The 20,135-nt window shown below is 43.6% G+C and overlaps 2 protein-coding genes across 7 annotated transcripts in view; both read left to right on the top strand.

Moving 5' to 3' along the window:
• Positions 1–10,445, top strand: part of LOC139376624 (protein quaking-B-like) — a 17,166-nt gene extending 6,721 nt beyond the window's left edge. For 2 of the 6 annotated variants that reach the window (XM_071119414.1, XM_071119415.1), the window contains 6 exons: positions 48–164; positions 2,824–2,967; positions 5,391–5,478; positions 5,959–6,255; positions 6,660–6,734; positions 8,646–10,445. In XM_071119414.1, the coding sequence (XP_070975515.1) occupies positions 48–164; positions 2,824–2,967; positions 5,391–5,478; positions 5,959–6,255; positions 6,660–6,734; positions 8,646–8,668 (744 nt within the window). In that variant the 3' untranslated portion in view covers positions 8,669–10,445. Of the gene's footprint in view, positions 1–47; positions 165–2,823; positions 2,968–5,390; positions 5,479–5,958; positions 6,256–6,441; positions 7,838–8,645 lie in introns of those variants that run through there. The other 4 variants (XM_071119416.1, XM_071119417.1, XR_011627950.1 and 1 more) reach the window with 3 other exon arrangements.
• Positions 10,446–15,102: 4,657 nt separating this feature from the next.
• On the top strand, positions 15,103–19,933 carry LOC139376623 (mitochondrial import inner membrane translocase subunit Tim23-like). Its single transcript, XM_071119413.1, has 7 exons — positions 15,103–17,310; positions 17,436–17,494; positions 17,640–17,733; positions 17,876–17,960; positions 18,276–18,334; positions 18,448–18,558; positions 18,672–19,933. Exons 1-7 carry the CDS (start codon positions 17,214–17,216, stop codon positions 18,788–18,790), a joined length of 624 nt encoding a protein of 207 aa, XP_070975514.1. The 5' UTR covers positions 15,103–17,213; the 3' UTR covers positions 18,791–19,933.
• The last annotated feature ends 202 nt before the right edge of the window (positions 19,934–20,135 follow it).

Raw genomic sequence — 20,135 nt, 5'->3', positions numbered from 1 at the left:
TGTGTGTGTGTGTGTGTGTGTGTGTGTGTGTGTGTGTGTGCGCGCAGTTTAACTTTGTAGGTAGGATCCTGGGTCCGAGGGGTCTGACAGCCAAACAGCTGGAGGCAGAGACAGGCTGTAAGATCATGGTACGAGGGAAAGGATCCATGAGAGACAAAAAGAAGGTACGTGCCCACAATCACACGCTCACATCAATGACGTGAGGTCTGTGGCTGGGTTGGCACTGGCTATTATCAAAGCCAGATTTACTCACAAATAAACACGGATGAAGCCCAGCTTCACCACACAGTACAACAGATAGCTTAAACAACCAGATTGACATAGGCTACTAACCGAAATTGGCCGACAATTTTCAACAAATGTAAATACCAATGTAGCCAAGACAAGCGATAGCCTCCGATGGCGGCATATTTCATACCATCCGGCAAAATGACACGCTGCTCAACTCCGCTCAGCCATACACTGATGTAGCATCCACAGTTACAACTGATAGGTGGCACTTTTAAAGACTAGCTTATGGACACATTTCATCTGAATAGTTTGCAACGGAAACTCCAGCCTTTCACAATGGATTTACGCGCGCGCGCAAACACACAGACACATAATAATATTATTATGTGGAATATTATTACACACACACATGCACCGAGTATACAAAACACCTGCTCTTTCCATGACAGACTGACCAGGTGAATCCAGGTGAAAGATGTGATGTCACTTGTTAAATCCACTTCAGTCAGTGTAGGAAACAGCTTAAAGAAGGATTTTTAAGCCTTGAGACAATTGAGACTTGGATTGTGTACAGTATGTGTGCCATTTAGAGGGTGAATGGGCAAGACAACTGATTGAAGTGCCTTTGAACGGGATATGGTAGTAGGTGCCAGGCTCACCGGTTTGTGTCAAGAACTGCAATGCTGCTGGGTTTTTCACGCTCAAAAGGTTCCCATGTGTTTCAAGAATGGTCCACTACCCAAAGGACATCCAGCCAACTTGACACAACTGTGGGAAGCATTGAAGTCAACATGGGCCAGCATCCCTGTGGAACGCTTTCAACACCTTGTAGAGTCAATGCCCCGATAAATTGAGGCTGTTCTGCGATCAAAATGGGGGTGCAACTCAATATTAGGAAGGTGTTCGGTATACTCAGTGTATAATAAATAAGGTTCTAATGAAATGTCCATATCTGAAATGAAATGACTGAAAAATGCAGTTCCAAACATCAAAAAGGTGTCCCATCAAAACGAAATTCTAGCTTGATAAATCAAATTGATGTTGTCTATTCTCATGTTCATTCAACAGTAGCCTAACCCGCAAATTGCAAAGGAAAAATGCATATTTTAAATGAAGTTCATTTGTCTGTCCTTCAGGATGAGCTTCTTGGTGGTCTAACACTTGTCTCTGAGCATCCACAACTTTCATTGAGGCGCTGATATGTGCACAGGAGAACCCCATGGCCATTATTTTATTCTGCAGATCACAAAAGAATGCATCAGTTTAGCTCAAAATCTCCACTTAGACCATCAGCAGAAAGCCGGTTGAAGCCTTTTGACAACCAGGGATCATATCCAGAGGCCATCAGCAGCGTGTCGTTGTCCCGATCTGATGATTTTCCGTCTCTTCCTTTGATGAAAGTCAAAAAGCGCAGATGCTGGTCTCCCTCTCTGAATTGTACAAAGTTTTCCTTGGAAATCCAACTTGACAATTGTTTGAGGTGCAGTATAGTGTCTATTTGTCATGTTGTTTTTGCTGGCTAGCTGTCTTTGTTCAGTTCAACGGATGCGAGCACAAAAGAATGTAGACACCCAAATGTGCAGGGCTTACCCCAGGCATACCCACACAACAAGGGTAATCAACAGCGATTGGAGTCAGTAACGCGTTTGAATGGTTGGAAATGAAGGCATGCATACCCTGGTGCCTTTCCTGAGGTTTAGATTGTTTAGATTCTGAGAATAAAAAACACCAGAATCATTGAGAAAAAGCATTAGATAACAACAAAATGAATGACAATTTTCTTTTATATGATTTATTTGGCTTTCCATAACAGCTTTTTTTTATGACATAATCATAGACCTACCCTGCCTTCTGCCCATCATTGGCTCACACACCACACATTTTAACAGACATTCTTATCCAAAGCGACTTACAGGAGCAATTAGGGTTAAGTGCATTGCTCAATTGCACATTGACCGATTTTGCACCGAGTCGGCTCAGGGATTTGAACCAGCAACCTATCAGTTACTAGTCCAACACTCTTAACCGCTGGGTTACCTGCCAGGCCTCACATGCACGCACGCACGCATGCACCTATGCACACACACACACACATAGTATGGTGTATTTATTTTGGCACTAGATTCTAAGTGGAGTGGAGTAGAGTTGAAAAGAGCTGGGTCCATCTGTTTCTCCGCTGGTTTTGGTTCTTTGGTTCTGGCCAGGGCGTCAGACTTCCAGTGGAGTAGCTAACGGCAGGTGGAGCATATCATCAGACATTCCATCTACCTCTCATGAGAATACACCCATCCCACACCTCAGACAGACAGACAGACAGACAGACAGACAGACAGACAGACAGACAGACAGACAGACAGACAGACAGACAGACAGACAGACAGACAGACAGACAGACAGACAGACAGACAGACAGACAGAAAGAAAGAAAGGGGGGGAAATGAGTCAAAAGAGGTATAAAGAGTGGGTAGACATTCTGACCTTCTTCCCGAGTGGGGATTATTCACTTGCAGTAAAATGGCTGCCGTGTTGTTACAGAACTAAAGTCAATGTGGACAGTCTTCAGGGAATATTATTGTTTTGAATGTGTATCAGGAGGAGCTGAACAGAGGGAAACCTAACTGGGAACACCTGAGTGAGGAACTCCATGTACTCATCACAGTGGAAGACACACACAACAGAGCTCAGATCAAACTACAAAGAGCCACCGTAGAGGTCAAGAAACTACTCGTACCAGCCGTGAGTACCGTGAGATTCATGCTATAGTTATGTGTGTGAGTGTGTGTTTTTGTGTGTGTATGTATATACAGTTGAAGTCGGAAGTTTACATACACTTAGGTTGGAGTCATTAAAACTATTTTTTTCAACCACTCCACAATTTTCTTGTTAACAAACTGTGCCTCTTTGCTTGACATCATGGGAAAATCTAAATAAATCAGCCAAGACCTCAGAAAACAAATTGTAGACCACAAGTCTGGTTCATCCTTAGGACCACGCAGCCGTCATACCACTCAGGAAGGAGATGAATAGAGATGAACGTACTTTGATGCGAAAAGTGCAAATCAATCCAAGAACAACAGCAAAGGACCTTGTGAAGATGCTGGAGGAAACAGGTACAAAAGTATCTATATCCACAGTAAAATGAGTCCTATATAGACATAACCTGAAAGGCTACTCAGCAAGGAAGAAGCCACTCCTCCAAAACCGCCATAAAAAAGTCCAACGGTTTGCAACTGCACATGGGAAAAAAGATTGTACTTTTTGGAGAAATGTCTTCTGGTCTGATGAAACAAAAAAATAACTGTTTGACCATGATGACCATCGTTATGTTTGGAGGAAAAGGGTGAAGAACACCATCCCAACCATGAAGCACGGGGGTGGCAGCATCATGTTGTGGGGGTGCTTTGCTGCAGGAGGGGCTGGTGCACTTCACAAAATAGATGGCATCATGAGGAAGGAAAATTATGTGCATATATTGAAGCAACATCTCAAGACATCAGTCAGGAAGTTAAAGCTTGGTGGCAAATGGGTCTTCCAAATGGACAATGACCCCAAGCATACTTCCAAAGTTGTGGCAAAATGGCTTAAGGACAACAAAGTCAAGGTATTGGAGTGGCCATCACAAAGCCCTAACCTCAATCCTATAGAACATTTGTGGGCAGAACTTAAAAAGCGTGTGCGAGCAACGAGGCCTACAAACCTGACTCAGTTACACCAGCTCTGTCAGGAGGAATGGGCCAAAATTCCCCCAACATATTGTGGGAAGCTTGCGGAAGGCTATCCGAAACCAAATACTAATTGAGTGTATGTAAACTTATGACCCACTGGGAATATGTTGAAAGAAACAAAAGTTGAAATATATCATTCCCTCTACTACTGTTCTGACATTTCACATTCTTAAAATAAAGTGGTGATCCTAACTGACCTAAGACAGGGAATTTTTTACTAGGATTAAATGTCAGGAATTGTGAAACTGAGTTTAAATGTATTTGGCTAAGGTGTATGTAAACTTCTGTCTTCCACTGTATATTGTACACAGTATGTCCCACTGGGCAAAAACTGGTTGAATCAACGTTGTGTCCACTTCATTTCAACCCCAAAAATCTATGTGGTGACGTTGAATCAGCGTGGAAAATGAATTGCATTTGCAAGAAGTAATCAACATAAGGTCATTCCGTATTTTTTTTCCACCCGCTTTAACTTAAATCCAATGACATGGTGAAATGTTTTGTTGATTTCACGTTGAATAGCTGACAACTCAACCAAATGTAAATTAAAACTAGACGTTGAACTGATGTCTGTGCCCAGTGGGATGTGTGTGTGTGCGTGTCTGTGTTTGTGTGTGTGTAATTCGCCAGGCAGCATCTATAAAGGCGTCTCCATGGTAATGCGTGTTGTGAAAGGAGGAGGGGATGAATGGAGAGACTGTTCACTCTTTCTCTTCACTCTATCACTCCTTTCACTCCTCTCTCACACTCAATTCATTCCCTCCTCATTCTCTTTCTCTTTTCTCACATCACCTCTTTCCATGCGTCCCTCAACAATTCTCACATTCTCTTAGCCACCTACCCAATGCCCCCACACCACAGACAGAATATTGCTAAGAATGTTGCTCTCACTCCTGAATTCAACATTGAATAAAGTAGTTGTGAACTTTCACCCAAACTCTCAAATCGCACTGCATTGACTTACAGCAGGGAAATTCAAACTGGGGTCGGCGGAGGTACCGCAGGGGGTCGGCAAAAATATCTAAATGTGTTGGGAGTTACCTTTCTAGCTAATAGGCTATGTTAAAGTTAACTGTGGGTAGGGCAAAAATCATTTACAACTATCTACCAAATATATTTTAAAATGTTGATTACTTCCCCTGGCAATTCTCATTCACCTGATTTATAAGACAAGACATCGAGAATATATATATATATATATAATTTTTTTTGCCAATGTATACTAGTAACAGTACATAAAGTTAACCCAGAAGACCTGAGAGTGGGGTGGGGATTAATGATATCTGTTAGTTTAACCTTGCTGGTCTAGCTGTACAGCTTCAGGCCTACTCCACTCTCAATCTGTTCACCAGAGTGTAACGTAATCCAACCTTCAGCCAACTAGACGGATATTAAATGTCCTGTGTGTGTGTGCGTGTGCGGGCGTGTGTGTAGGCTGAAGGAGAGGACAGTCTAAAGAAGATGCAGTTGATGGAGCTGGCCATTCTCAATGGAACCTACAGAGACGCCAACATCAAGCAACGTAAGGATGACACCGTTACACTCTTAGAAAAAAGGGTTTCAAAAGGGTTCTTCGGCTGTCCCCAAAGGAGAACCCTTTTTGGTTCCAGGTAGAACCCCCTGTGGAAAGGGTTCTACATGGAACCCAAAAGGGTTCTATATGGAACCCAAAATGGTTCTACATGGAACCCAAAAGGGTTCTTTATGGAACCCAAAATGGTTCTACATGGAACCCAAAATGGTTCTACCTGGAACCAAAAGGGGTTTTACCTGGAACCAAAAATGGTTTTTCAAATGGTTCTCTTATGGGGACAGCCGAAGAATCCTTTTAGGTTCTAGATAGCATTTTTTCCCCTAATAGTGTAGAAAGTGCCTGTCCTGAAACTGTTGGTGGGGCTTTTTGATGTTCTTGTTTCCAACTAGTAATGATTTCTATTTGTTTCTCTCTCTATCTCTGCGTGTGCGTGTTTACGTGTGTATGTGTGTGTGTGGGTGCGAGCAGCCACTATGGCTTTCTCCCTAGCCTCCTCTCAGCAGCCTCGGCTCATCTCCAGTCCCTCCCCTGTTATGCAGCAGGCTATGAGAAACCCCGCCCCTGTTCAGCAGCCCAATCTCATGCCTCACCTGATTCGTCAGATCCAGAGTCAGCAGGCCCTCATGCAAGGAGCCAATCAGCATGCAGGACTGATGCAGCAATCACCTGAATCAGGAGGATTCTTCTACGCTCCCTACGAATATTCCCCCTACACCCTAACCCCATCTATACTAGAATACCCCATGGACACTAGTGGAGTATTAGGTAAACACACACACACACACACACGCGCGCACACACACACACACACACACACACACACACACACACACACACACACACACACACACACACACACACACACACACACACACACAGATCAAGTTCATTTGGGAATGAGGGTTGTGTTGTTGTGTTGTAACCCGGTTGTATTTCTCTCTCTGTTTCCAGGTATGGCTTTCCAAACCAAAGGCTGAGAGATAAACTCCCTCCTACATATGGACCTCAGACACACACACACGCACACACGCACACACACACACACACACACATACATACATACACCTGGGATGGGCCTCTTGACTGTCTTCTTAATGTAACTGTTTGATGATGTCACTGTTAACCCCCTGTGTTTTGGTGTTTTGGTAATGTGGTTGCGTGGTGAGCAGGAGCGATGACGGCTAAGGTGCAACGCCACAATATGAGGGTCCATCCTTACCAAAGAGTAGTGAACACCGACAGAGGTCAGTTAGATCACTAGACAGTGTGAGTGGGGATACACATTTGTGAGTGATTGTGTGTGTGTGCGTGTGCGCCAGTGTGTGTGTGTGTGTGTGTGTTCATGTGTGTGTCTGTTAGTTGACCTGTGTGCCGCCTGCTAAGAGGGGTATGAGACCAGAATGTGAGGATGAAGGTCAAACAGTGAGCTGTGTGTTAAAGTCAAACAACAGTCTGTCACAGAGCAGAGAGAGGGTAGTGTTAGGAATGGACGAGTCCGTTCCAGGGGTGAATATTCCAGGGCGCTCATAGCCCCTCTGTCAGATAGAGGAAGGCATGTGAGGTTGTCCCCTGCTTTTAGATTGGACCGTTCCTCCATGTGACTGTGACCTTGTGACTCTCTTGATTTAGAGTTCTCTTCAAAAACTATTTATCTCTCGCTCCCTCCCCCCTCTCTTTGCCGGTTGTTTCACAACTGTTCAACCTAAGAGACAAGCAGGGTCATCTCTTTTATACCGTCTTAAATTACACCATTCCTTTCATTTGGTCTTGTAAAAGTCAACACTGCTTTTTTGATCTCCTCCTTTATTTATTGATATGGTTTTCTAATGATTGTTTTGTATATTATGGATCAGAGACACACAGTACTTGAAGCTGAAGCAGCCTTCTTATAACCAGTATCCATACGACCTTATACAGTACATGACCCTATACTACTGAAATCTGCATTCGGAGATATGGAGTGTAAAGTAAGGATTACTGGACCTTTGTGGGTTAGGGATGGGTTGACATTAGATATCATTTCGAAAAGACATTCCATTGTCATATCATTATGCTTGCCCTATTCTTTGGAGATTATTGTAGTTGTTGCTTATGTGCTTGGAAAATAGAATTTACTTGTGTGATTGTAAAAAAAATGTATGAATATAATTTTAAGCTATGAGCAGGACGTGTTTTTGCATTCTTGGGGATGTTTTCTTTAGAGTTTACACTACAGGCGCGAAGCTCTCGCTTGTATTTATTTTGCAAACGTAGAGAACCAATGTTTGATATAAAAAAAACAGACAAAAAAATAAAAAATAAATACATGTCTAAAAGTTATTATTATTATAAAATATCTGTAAAAAAATATATATATGTTCTTAATTAATTCCTTCTAAAACCACATCTCTTAACATCTCATGGCTCTCGGTAACTGCAGGCCTCTCTGCTTCTCTAGCGGATTGCATCTCTAATGCTTAACAGCAGTCTGGAAACCATACCAGATCATTTTTAATCAATTAATTGGTCCTCATTGCATTTGGTCTTCTCTGTCAAGACACCATAACATACACCCTGACTGCTGCTAACCATTAAACTGTGTTTAAGCCACCCCTCAGGACCCACCAGCCGCTTCACATACCTGATCTATTCCGTCGAGGTATTGATTATTAGTTGACTAGATGATGTGAAACTACTGGTGGCCCCCATAGACTGGGTTGAGAAACACTGCGTTAGTCAGAACAGCTTTAGATGTCAGTGACATTCTCTCGCCCTGCCACAAAACCACACTGTCTCCATGGTTTCTCTGTCTGTAGTGCAGCTAGCCTCACTGTAGCAGTGCTCATACGTTCTACAAAGGGCACCTTTATAATGCCTTCATTAACAATACATAAGCATTCATAACTGCCTATGTCAGCAGTCGCTGGTTGGCATCTCAAATTGTGTCACTTACTGCATATGCCAGACCTTATGTCAACTTGCAGCTATTGACTTATAAATGCCTATGTAGTGTTTATGAAGGTGTTATGTATGTTCACACTGTGTGTGTGTGACTGCAGTAAATCTGACACCACTAGCTGACACTAATCTCTTTCTATCTTTTTCTATGTGTCTTTTTGTTTCCTTAATTTCTTTGTGTCTGTCCGTCTGTCTCCTAACCCCCCCCCCCTCCCCAGCTGCCACAGCGACTAACCCTTGACCTCTGTACCCACTGATGACCCGCCCATCTCCGCCTGTGGCTTGCTCGTTGCCATGCTCTGGACAACAGCCACGCCCCCCCCCAACCCCCCCAGGAGTCACCTCTGCCAAACCAACCAGAGACCAGCGCCATGGTAGTGACCCTTCAGGACCCAATCAGGACCCAGTCACCAGCCATGCCCACCCAAACACCACACTTTCAAGCCATGTGCTCCTTCTATAGGAACCACTACATCAAAACCACCCAATCACAACCCCCCCAACCAAACCCCAGCCATGCTCTCTGCACGGGTCAGATAACCAATCTCTATACCTTGCCCTGCATTGAGTCGATTGGAAGCTATAGTATTATAATAATAAAATAATAATAACAGTTATATGTATGATCATAACATATTCATGCCCACTAAGCTAGTCTGACTGTCCCTGTTCTCAAACCCTCAGCGGGGGTCTAGAGAAACCGGAAGCATCTCGTTTTTCGGGGTGGGGGGGAGCAGAGAAGAGGCAAAGCCTACAAAAACGGATGCTTACGGTTTCTGCCGACCCACTAAGTGTTTTTTTTTTTTCACGCCTGCTACGTTAGGTTACCGTCACACAAAATGTTACTCCGATCTGGTTTAATATGTCACACCAGTTTCACACGACGTCCTCTCTAAGACTAGGCTTTTCCACCATGCCTGCCTTTCTACAGTGACCTGAGTCTATCTAACGGGTACGATCACACTCCCTCCAGGTGCTACAGAGTGAAGAGTCTCAACCATAGCGTTTGCTTTACCAATACAGTATTATCTACATCTGGAGAACAAAGTGCCTTTATTTATTCCAATAGAGAGAGATGTCACAGACCAGAGCAGCCTTTTTTTATGATGGGTTTATATTCTCCATGAAACACGTCTCAACAAAAGTGAAAGAGATGTGGTGTATTATAAAGGAACCAACTCAATGTTGTGGTTTCCCATAAGCCCTACATATGTCTATTTGGATTTAGAATTAAGTGCCAAAACGGGTCAGTTTCTTCCGTTAGTATAGTAGGACCTCCTCAGAACAGTGTTAGTTTTGTGTGTTTTCTTTTCTTTTGGGGGGAAATGACGTGTATACTTGTGTGTCTGCCTGGAGAACACACGCTATTGTATAGTGTTGTGTTATTAGATATGTGCGTTACATACCTGAGCTCCTAACTCTCCTCTTGGCCAAGCGGTTGTTTTTACTCCACACAAAACCATCTCATTCAAGACAAAACATCTGTTTATAATGTATTTTTATATGACATTTTTTTGTATGTGAGAAATAACATTAAATGATGTTTTCTGGAAAGAACAGTATGCCTTACTATGGAGATTTATCGGATTCAGTTTAAGAGCAAACTTTGCCTCCAACCAATGTGCCGTGCCATTCACCAAGTGTCCGGAGAGTTTTTCAAGTTCTGATATACTGGAAACCTTGAGGTATTCTGGAAAATTGTTGTCTAATCAAGTTCATCTCAGTGTTGCTTACCTTCTGGGCCTTCTCTATGTCGAGAGTCGTTATTAACTGTAGTACTGTATATTAATCTACTCTTTGTATTAACTGACCAGTCCTGTACCGTTAACCTCTCTACTCATATCTGCCTCTGCCTTGGTTTCTTTAAAACATAAACTGTGTGAATCTGAGAATTAAAAAAGTGTGTTGTTGATGTTTAACTTTTTAAAAACTGGTAAAAAAAAACAACAACAATAACTCTTTGTACTGAGAAACAAAAACATGATTAAACTGGTAGTTGTAAAAAAAAAACTAACAAACTTTGTCGCTGTTTCCTCTGAAGCTTCTGAAGTTTCCAGTGAGCTTCATTTCTGCATACTAATCTTAAACACTGCAGATACCTTTTGGAATGCACTTAAATTCTTAAGAAATACAATACACTAGACATACACTTGGTCCCCCTCCTCTCTGTCTCTCTCCAACTCCAACAGTCTGAAGCAAATCAATTGTGCCTCCTACCCGTACACACTCACTCATACCTACCCACACACAAAAACATGCACACACATCTGCTGAGCGAATTATACTGGAGCACTGTGGCTCTCCCGAACCTACATTATCTCTCTCATTCAACGGTTAACTACAGGAATGTGTCATATTTTAACTTCTGTACACTCTCTCTCTCTGTCTTTCTCTCTCTTGCTATATACAATATAAACAGTGTATATATATATATGACTGCACTGACAGAGCTACACCCAAGCACAAATACCATATATGGACTTAAAAAATACTGCTTTGACTGAGGGCTGTCAGTGAGTTGTTCACTATCTGCCCTCTCCTCACCCTTCCTGCTCCCCCTCAGGGGGTAGAGAGATAATTGAGCCCCAGGCTTGGCTCTGGACCTGGAGCCTTTGCTCTGGATACTGACCCTGCAGCTGTAGGAGGAGAAATAGCGTGATCTGGCAACTCACTGAACTAGTGGGAGCCTGATCTGGCAACTCACTGAACTAGAGGGAGCCTGATCTGGCAACCCAATGGACTAGAGGGTTACATTCCTATGGATGGAGTGTGGGCCAAATGAGAGAGATTGAGAATGAGTGAAAGAAAGAGGGAAAAGAAGAAAGGCCAAGGAAGAGGAAAAAGAGTTTGTCTTTCTCCCTATCCCCTTTTCCTACTGGGTCATTCTCCCATTTGGGGGTTGAGGCAGAGGCACCTGTCAGAAACATCTAAAACTCTGTCTGTGTGTGCGCTCTTGATTTCTACCGATCCTGTTTTGTTTGTAGTTTTATGACATTTATCCCAGGATCTCTCAGACCATCGCCACACCATCTGGTAAACTACTCTCCTCTCTGTATAATCTAGCCAAGAGCCAATACTAGCCCATGGGGGGGCTAGTATTGAATAACACATTCCAAAAAATTGCAAAAAAGACAGTCACAAAATAATTCATAAGAAACAAGGTTTTGAAGTGTTTGTCCTTTATCTAGGAGAAATAAGAAAGCTCAGGAAATATTTGTATATTTACACTACTTGTCCAAAAGCATTTGGACACCTGCTCGTTAAACATCTTATTCCAAAATCATGGCCATTGATATGGAGTTGGTCCCCCTTTGCTGCTATAACAGCCTCCACTCTTCTTGGAAGGCTTTCCACTAGATGCTGAAACATTGCTGCGGGGACTTGCTTCCAATCACCCACAAGAGCATTAGTGAGGTTGGGCACTGATGTTGGCCTAGTAGGGCTGGCTCACAGTCTGCGTTCCAATTCATCCCAAAGGTGTTCGATGGGGTTGAGGTCAGGGCTCTGTGCAGGCCAGTCAAGTTCTTCCACACCAATTTAGACAAACCATTTCTGTATCAACCTTGCTTTGTGCACAGGGGCATTGTCATGCTGAAACAGGAAAGGGCCTTCCCCAAACTGTTGCAACAAAGTTGGAAGCATAGAATCATCTAGAATGTCATTGTATGCTGTAGCGTTAAGAATTCCCTTCACTGGAACTAAGGGGCCTAGCCTGAACCATGAAAAATAGCCCCAGACCATTATTACTCCTCCACCAAACTTTACAGTTGGCACTATGCATTGGGGCAGGTAGCATTCTCCTGGCATCCGCCAAACCCAGATTCGTCCATTGGACTGCCAGATGGTGAAACGTGATTCATCACTCCAGAGAACAGGTTTCTACTGTTCAATGGCAGCGAGCTTTACACCACTCCAGTATGGAATTGCGTATGGTGATCTCAGCATTGTGTGCGGCTGTTCGACCATGGAACCCCATTTCATGAAGCTCCCCACGATCAGTTCTTGTGCTGACATTGCTTCCAGAGGCAGTTTGGAACTAGGTAGGACATACGATTTTTTTCGCGCTACGTGCTTTTTTGGGTAGGCTGAACTAATTTCATACTTCCATATTTTTTTTTTTACCAGTACTGGTTACATTCAGATGAGTCCCATGACACTTGTGGGGTTGTAGAGCACAATGGAGAACACCATCATGTTCATGAGAATCTCCCCTTTCCACAGTGAGGTCACATTAGTTTGTAGCCCAAACAGTTAGGACGCTACAAACAGAAGTTGGCACATCAACGGAACCGATTTCAGACAAGTTCCCTAACACTTGTGGGGGTCGTAGAGCAAAATGGAGACGACCATCGTGTTTGTGAGAGTCTCCCCTTTCCATAGAGTGGTAGTTAGTAGGTCAATAGTTTTTAGGTCAAACCGTTCAGACTGGACTGACAAACACATCTCTGGCTCTCACCTTTCACTGATGCAGAAGTGTTGGATTGAGACGACTCCAATGCAAAAAACGAGATATGTCTAGCTTAAACTGACACATTTTGATGGTGATTTTTTTATTATGTTACTTAGATTCACTCACCAGTGTCAATCAACACTAACGGGTTAAAGGACACGAAACCTTATTTTCTTGTTGCCGCGACTACAAGCACACACACCAGGGTCCTGTAGAGGCTCCTTTCTGTACTGGTTTAGTTCAGCTTTAGATCAGTTTAGAGAAATGAGAGAGGAAGGAATGATAAAGTTAGAAAGAGAGGGAGGGGGATCGAGCAACAAGTTTGCATGTGGGAGAGGGAGAGAGAGAGAAGAAGATAAAGATGAAGCTATTATTCTCACATACAGCATTTTTTGTTGTTGTGCACCCTCCTCCCTCCTGGTGATTGGCTGAGGGATAAACAAGCCTCTTGGCCGGACCATGTCTCTGTGTGTGTGTGTGTGTGTGTGTGTGTGTGTGTGTGTGTGCATGCTCATATGTGTGTGGGTGTGTGCATGTGTGCGTGAGACTGAATAGTGTATTGTAGGAGGCCAGTGGGTCCACCGGGCTCCCATACAGAGACAACAGTTACTCACAGACTGTGCCAGGCAGCTTGAATACACACACACACACACACACACACACACACACACACACACACACACACACACACACACACACACACACACACACACACACACACACACACACACACACACACACACACACACACAGCAACAATGACAATCTTCATCGTTCCACTTGTCCACTTGGACTCGGATGAATACACAATAACACAAGGCTGCTACAGTGACTGCATCTAAATAACTTTTGTTTATTGTGTTTTTTTTCTCACCACAATAAATTCATTCATAATTCCTCTGACCTGCGACAGATGGCTGTACTGTCTAGGCCTACATACACATTTGTGTATGTGTTAAACTATACTTAGATTAGAAGTCCCCACAAGAATAGTAAACAAACAAACATTTGACCAACTGGGGACATTTTGTTAGTCCCCACAAGGTCAAATGCTATTTCTAGGGTGATCAGGATTAAGGTTAGAATTGTGTTAGGATTCAAATTTGGTTTAGGGTTGGGGTTAGGAGCTAGGAGCTAGGGTTAGTTTTAGGGTTAAGAGCTAGGGTTAGGTTTAGGCTTAAGTTTAGGGTTAAGTTTAGGGTTAAGTTTAGGGTTAAGGTTAGGGTTAAGGTTAGGGTTAGGGAAAAAAGGACTTTGAATGGGACTGAATTGTTTGTCCCCACAAGGTTAAATATACAAATCAAATCACATTTTATTGGTAACATACACATATTTAACAGATGTTATTGCAGGTGTAGCGAAATGCTTGTGTTCCCAGCTCCAACAGCGCAGTAGTATCTAACAATTAACAACAACACACAAATGTAAAAGTAAAAGAATGAAATTAAGAAATATATAAATATTAGGACGAGCAATGTTGCATTGGCATTGACTAAATACAGTAGAATAGAATAGAATACAGTATATACATATGAGATGAGTAAAGCAGTATGTAAACATTATTAGAGTGACTAGTGTTCCATTATTAAAGTGGCCAATGATTCCATGTCTATGTACATAGGGCAGCAAGATAGAAGACTGCATGTGTGTGTTGTCTCGTCAAAACAAAACAGAGAAAGAGTAAACCAGGACCTGACATCTCACACACACTAAAGTCTAATCAAAGAGAGTACTGGTGGTCTCAACAGCCTTGTCACAGATGAAAGGAGAATGAAAGGGAAGATGAAAGGGGTTACCCAGCTAACAATTCCAGGGAGAGAGAATGTTTTTGCAATGTTACCCGTAATGTTCTGCTGATGTTTAAGTGTCCAGTTTCCGTTAGTTAGGGGAACATTTTCTCAACTGTATGTTAGCAAAAATCTCCTGAGAGAACCTATTTAGCATGTTTTGGTGTTGGAGTTCTAACTAGCAAGCTGGCACACAGTGCCGCTAACTAGCTAGTTAGTAAGCACACGGTGTCGCACCCGCCTCCCACCTGATGTACTAGCGACCGACCGGTAGACAGTGTCCTTTGCCCCTGAAGGTCGGGCACTGTTTTCCCACAGTTTTGTAAACGAATGTGAGGGCACGTGTTCGGCGCGGAGCAAAGGGCACTGCCTAACTCAGATAATACTTTTATTTCCCTTTTAACCTACATTCAAAAGTGTCACACAAACATGAGGATGATGAAGAAACCAATGTGATGCTCGAGGGGGCTGCAGGAACTCCCACTTGTAGGATTGCCCCAAATGATGTGCTGCAGTTGCACACTATTACGCAGATACAGTAAGAGGGTATGTCATATGCCTACCATTTATTAAGATATCATTGTTTAGTTTCTTTGACATTCAGAGGCAGAATTTGCTTGGAAAGTAATCTAATTCTGTCACTATCAATCGACTAAGCTATTCACTTTCTGTACAATAGAAGATGTTTAAACCCAGACAGCTTTTAGGGAAACACTTGGGACCTTTTCTCACCGGGTTAAGCCACAGATGAAGAGTTCTCAGCGTTAAAGCTTACATTTTTCTGCATCGGTAGGCCTACTCTGTCTGGGGTGGAAATGTAGGCCTAACTTTTGAAAGTACCATCAGCAGATTCCTAATGATGTCTCAGATTTAATAATCCTTGCAAACAAGACACACAGATTTGGCATTGGACAAATATGATAAGATAAGCACATAGGCCTATCTCTCTGTCCATTCGTAGCCTGTAAATTTGGTCATTTGTGTGGTATTTAGAAAATGTATGCTGTCCTGCAAATACGATGATAGTGTAACAGTATAAGTTTAAACCGTCCCCTCGCCCATACCCGGGCTCGAACCAGGGACTCCCTGCACACATCAACAACAGTCACCTACGAAGCATCGTTACCCATCGCTCCACAAAAGCCACGGCCCTTGCAGAGCAAGGGGAACAACTACTTCAAGGTCTCAGAGCAAGTGACGTCACCGATTGAAACGCTATTTAGCGCACACTGCTAACTAAGCTAGCCGTTTCACATCCGTTACACTCACCCCCCTTTTGACCTCCTCCTTTTCCGCAGCAACCAGTGATCCGGGTCACGGCACCAATGTAACAGTATAAGTTTGAACCGTCCCCTCGCCCATACCCGGGCTCGAACCAGGGACTCTCTGCACACATCAACAACAGTCACCCACGAAGCATCGTTACCCATCGCTCCACAAAAGCCACAGCCCTTGCAGAGCAAGGGGAACAACTACTTCAAGGTCTCAGAGCAAGTGACGTCACTGATTGAAACGCTATTTAGCGCACACCGCTAACTAAGCTAGCCGTTTCACATCCGTTACACTAGCTTCATGCAATGGTTATAAAGGAGATATTTCCACCTCTTGTCCACGGTGGTCTGCGAACCCACAAGCTGCTCCGCAGCCCTGTGCTCTATTAAAATTCATGTAATATTGACAGGACAAAGAACAGTTTCTAAAGCTCTGGTCTGTCCAAGAAGTGAGTGTAAATGCTAGATATGTTCTCTGCTATCCACTTTGTTTCAATTATTATTTTTGTATAGTGAAGGGTCACTTGTTTTTTTTTTCAATCGTTCAGGGAGGATTTCGGTAAAATATATTTTGTTCAAACAGGTCCGATTTTCTCCATGTAACCCTTATTATAAATAACGTTCACTCCCTAATGAGACTCTCAGGGGAACGTTCTCTAAAGTTGTAAGAACTGTTGTTGTTAGCTGGGTCGTTATACTCTTTGGTCTGGTCTTTTGATAACAGATGAACGTTGAGCGCTTTAATGTTACTTTGCTGCCATCTAGTGCAATGTATCGTTACTTTAAGTGACCCTTTGATGTCGTGAATTGTCACACTCGCAAATGTATTTTGATATTTTGCTTATAGCCCCGTATCAAATGCAACCATAGCTCAATGTCACCCGTTTTACGTTGAGTAATTCCCTTCAACACAGTGCCAAAGATGTGTATAACGTTGCTTAACTTTCAGGTCTGCTTACGTAATCGCCTGTCAGTGGTCGCTTTACGGTAGATCGTGGAGGTCAGAGAAGCACGATGAAAAGGCTAACCCAACTATAATTTACAAAAAGCTGATAATTTCAATATCTAACTACCTACAGTAAGACAGCGTACACCACTATTCAAACGTGAACATATTACTGCGTTTTAGATACTAGGAAATATCGCTACCGTTATTGCTTTTGGCTTGCATCATCACGTTTGGTCAGCTAGGCTAATGTTAGCTAGTTAGCTAGCTAACCCAACCAGCATCTCCAGCCCGAAGCGTTCGCCGGGTGAGTCTCCAGATCGTCACCATACATGGACAGTAACGCCCCTGGGTCGGGAGGGAAAGGCGGCCTCGGGAGTCTCTTTGGAGGCAGCGAATACTCCAACACAGAGCTCGCCGGTGTCCCATGTAAGTGCCCCTGCCAATTGATGTTGCTACGTTGGTGGTAGCTAGCATACTAACTAACGTTAGCTAGACAAGGCCAACACTGGCCGTCGTTGACATCAACTGAGGTTACTGTATTTTCTACATAGTGACTGGAATGAGCCCCCTGTCGCCTTATCTTAATGTTGACCCCCGCTACCTCGTACAGGTAAGAGATGCTAGCTTGCTACCTAGCTAGTTAGTAGAAGTTGACCTCACTCAATGAATGGATATGTAGAATTGATTTGTGACATTCCCACTATCAAGTCGACTAAGATAATAGATGTTAACCTGTGTGTGTGTGTGTTTTCCAGGACACAGATGAGTTCATCCTGCCAACGGGGGCTGGTAAAACTAGAGGGAGGTTTGAACTGGCCTTCTTCACCATCGGGGGCAGCTGCATCACAGGTGAGACATTCCCTCCCTCTCTCAGTTTCTCTGTCTCACCTCTGTCTCACCTCTTCTCTCTATCCCCTTCTCCCATATGAAGTTATGATGCCTGCTGGTTCTGTATCTGAGTCTCTTCCGCTCTCACCCCCTCCAATTCTAGGAGCTGCGTTTGGGACAGTGAATGGTCTGAGGATGGGGTTGAAGGAGACCAGAGAAATGGGCTGGACTAAACCTCGTAACGTCCAGTAAGCACCACTGTGTTCCTCTAGTAGTCTGTGGCTTTAGTGTTATCACGTTGCAGACAGGTTTTTATTCATGCTAATATAAATGTTCTATGGCAGGGGTATTCAACTCTAACCCAATGAGGTCCAAAGCCTGCTGTTTTTCTTTTTTATCTGATAATGAATTGCACCCACCCAGGTCCCAGGTCCCTGATTAGAGAGGACCAATGAAAAAACACGGTGGAACTGGCTTCAAGGGCCAGAGTTGCGTTTGAGGGTTCTGTGGTAGGGTGCTCAATATACTGCTCTCACTTATCTGACCTCTGACCTTGCCCTCAGGATTCTCAACATGGTGACCAGACAAGGTGCATCCTGGGCCAACACTCTGGGCTCTGTTGGTGAGCACTTCTTCCCTTCCTCCTCTTCTTCTTCACCCTGGCTAACCCATGGACCAGGTGTTTTGTCCCTAGTATGTCTATATTAACCATGGGGTGTGCATGTGTGTTTACAGCGTTATTGTACAGTATATTTGGCGTGGCCATAGAGAAGGCTAGAGGAGCAGAGGATGACATCAACACTTTGGCTGCTGGGACTCTCACAGGCATGCTGTTCAAATCCACAGGTGTGTAGCCTGTCTGTGGTTAGTCTATGGTTGTGTCTCGTGTGGGGCAAGAGCTCAACATGTAGTGCCCTAGAAACCCCATCTGTCTCATTCAAAACTTGTGTTTGTTTCAGGAGGGCTGAAGGGAGTGGCTCGTGGCGGTCTGGTGGGGTTGGCCATGTCTGGTGCCTACGCTCTCTACAGTAACTGGGACCATATCAGAGGCGGCTCCTCTTCTTCAAATCTCTACTGAACACATCTATTGCGTTTCATCCAAAATTCCACCCTATTCCCTACTTGGTGTACTACTTTTGGCCAGAGTCTCAGGGAATAGGTTACCAATACTCAAACCCTCCCACAAATATCACCAGCCCCTTCTCTTGTTCACATCCTGACTTGAGAGGGTTCTGGGATATTGGAGGCATGACTGAGATGTCATTAAACCATGGACTAAATGACCTCCAAGAAACACCCCTCCCCACACAACTGCCCTTGCTGCCCCCCCCCCCCCCCCAGCCCTGTCCTTCTGGGTTACCTCCCTTCTCCCCACACAGATCTGAAAAGGCCTCACGCTATTACCAAGGGGTTTATCTGTTATTGTATTGGGAACTGTTTTTAGAAATGTATCTTATGTTATATTATTGAATGCTACGTCTAGTAGCCTGGAAGAGGGAAAGGGTCATGTAAATAGTATGTCCATGTTAAGAGTATATGCTAAGTAAATGGATACTGGGGCCCTGTTGTAATAATTTTTACATGCCTCCTCCCTCCCTGTGAAGTGATCACTCATCTGACATGACTGGAGTGATGAAAACAATTCAATTCAGTGGAAATCGGTTAACAGCTATCCAGTCATGTCTGGTCAGTGATACATCCACCCTTCCCCTCCTTGAAGTTATCTGAACATCTCGGCTGGTGTTACTAACTGGTTATTTTACGAGGTTGCCCACTTGACTCACGACTGTGTTAGTCCCCTGAGGTAAAGCCAAATGGTTAGTACAGGGAGCGAACGCAAGGTTACTCATCTAAGCATGGTTCATTGAATCACCTCTGCAACACTGGTCTAAGACCCAACCAGAGAGCTTCTGGAAGCCATGATTGTAGTCCTTTGCTTTCATGTGACTGTGGGTTGTAGTCCTTCAGATACAGAACAAGACTTCTCATGAAGCTGAAGAGCAAAGAGACATTCATCGCAGCACACACCCTACCAAGGCCTTACAATCAAAACTGTTGTAATGTATTTATTCATAGTGGGTACTATTTTCCTGTTAAGAGTTGGAGTCGATGCTGGCCTTTCTAAAAGTTACTTCCAAACAGTACTGAAAGTGTCTGTATTATCGATTTGTGTCCTTGCCTGTTAAGCCCACTGTAAGAACAATACAACAAACATTCAAAATGAGAATATGCTGCCTTGGGTCTTTGTCAGTTGTGCTCATGCTGCTTGTGTTGTGAAAGCCTGTAGATGGGGTTAGGGGTGGGATATGCTATTGTGACTGACTGACTGGGTTTGAACCCAGATTGTGTTGCCGCTACACTATTGGTATCAGTCAGTAAGCTAAACTAACAGTGCTCTACAGTATATTTGAAAGAAGAGGTTC

The sequence above is a fragment of the Oncorhynchus clarkii genome, chromosome 20, assembly GCF_045791955.1.
Source record: "Oncorhynchus clarkii lewisi isolate Uvic-CL-2024 chromosome 20, UVic_Ocla_1.0, whole genome shotgun sequence".
Taxonomy (NCBI): Eukaryota; Metazoa; Chordata; class Actinopteri; order Salmoniformes; family Salmonidae; genus Oncorhynchus; species Oncorhynchus clarkii.
Note: the sequence above shows the minus strand (reverse complement) of the source record. Positions and strands in the feature narration are given on the sequence as shown.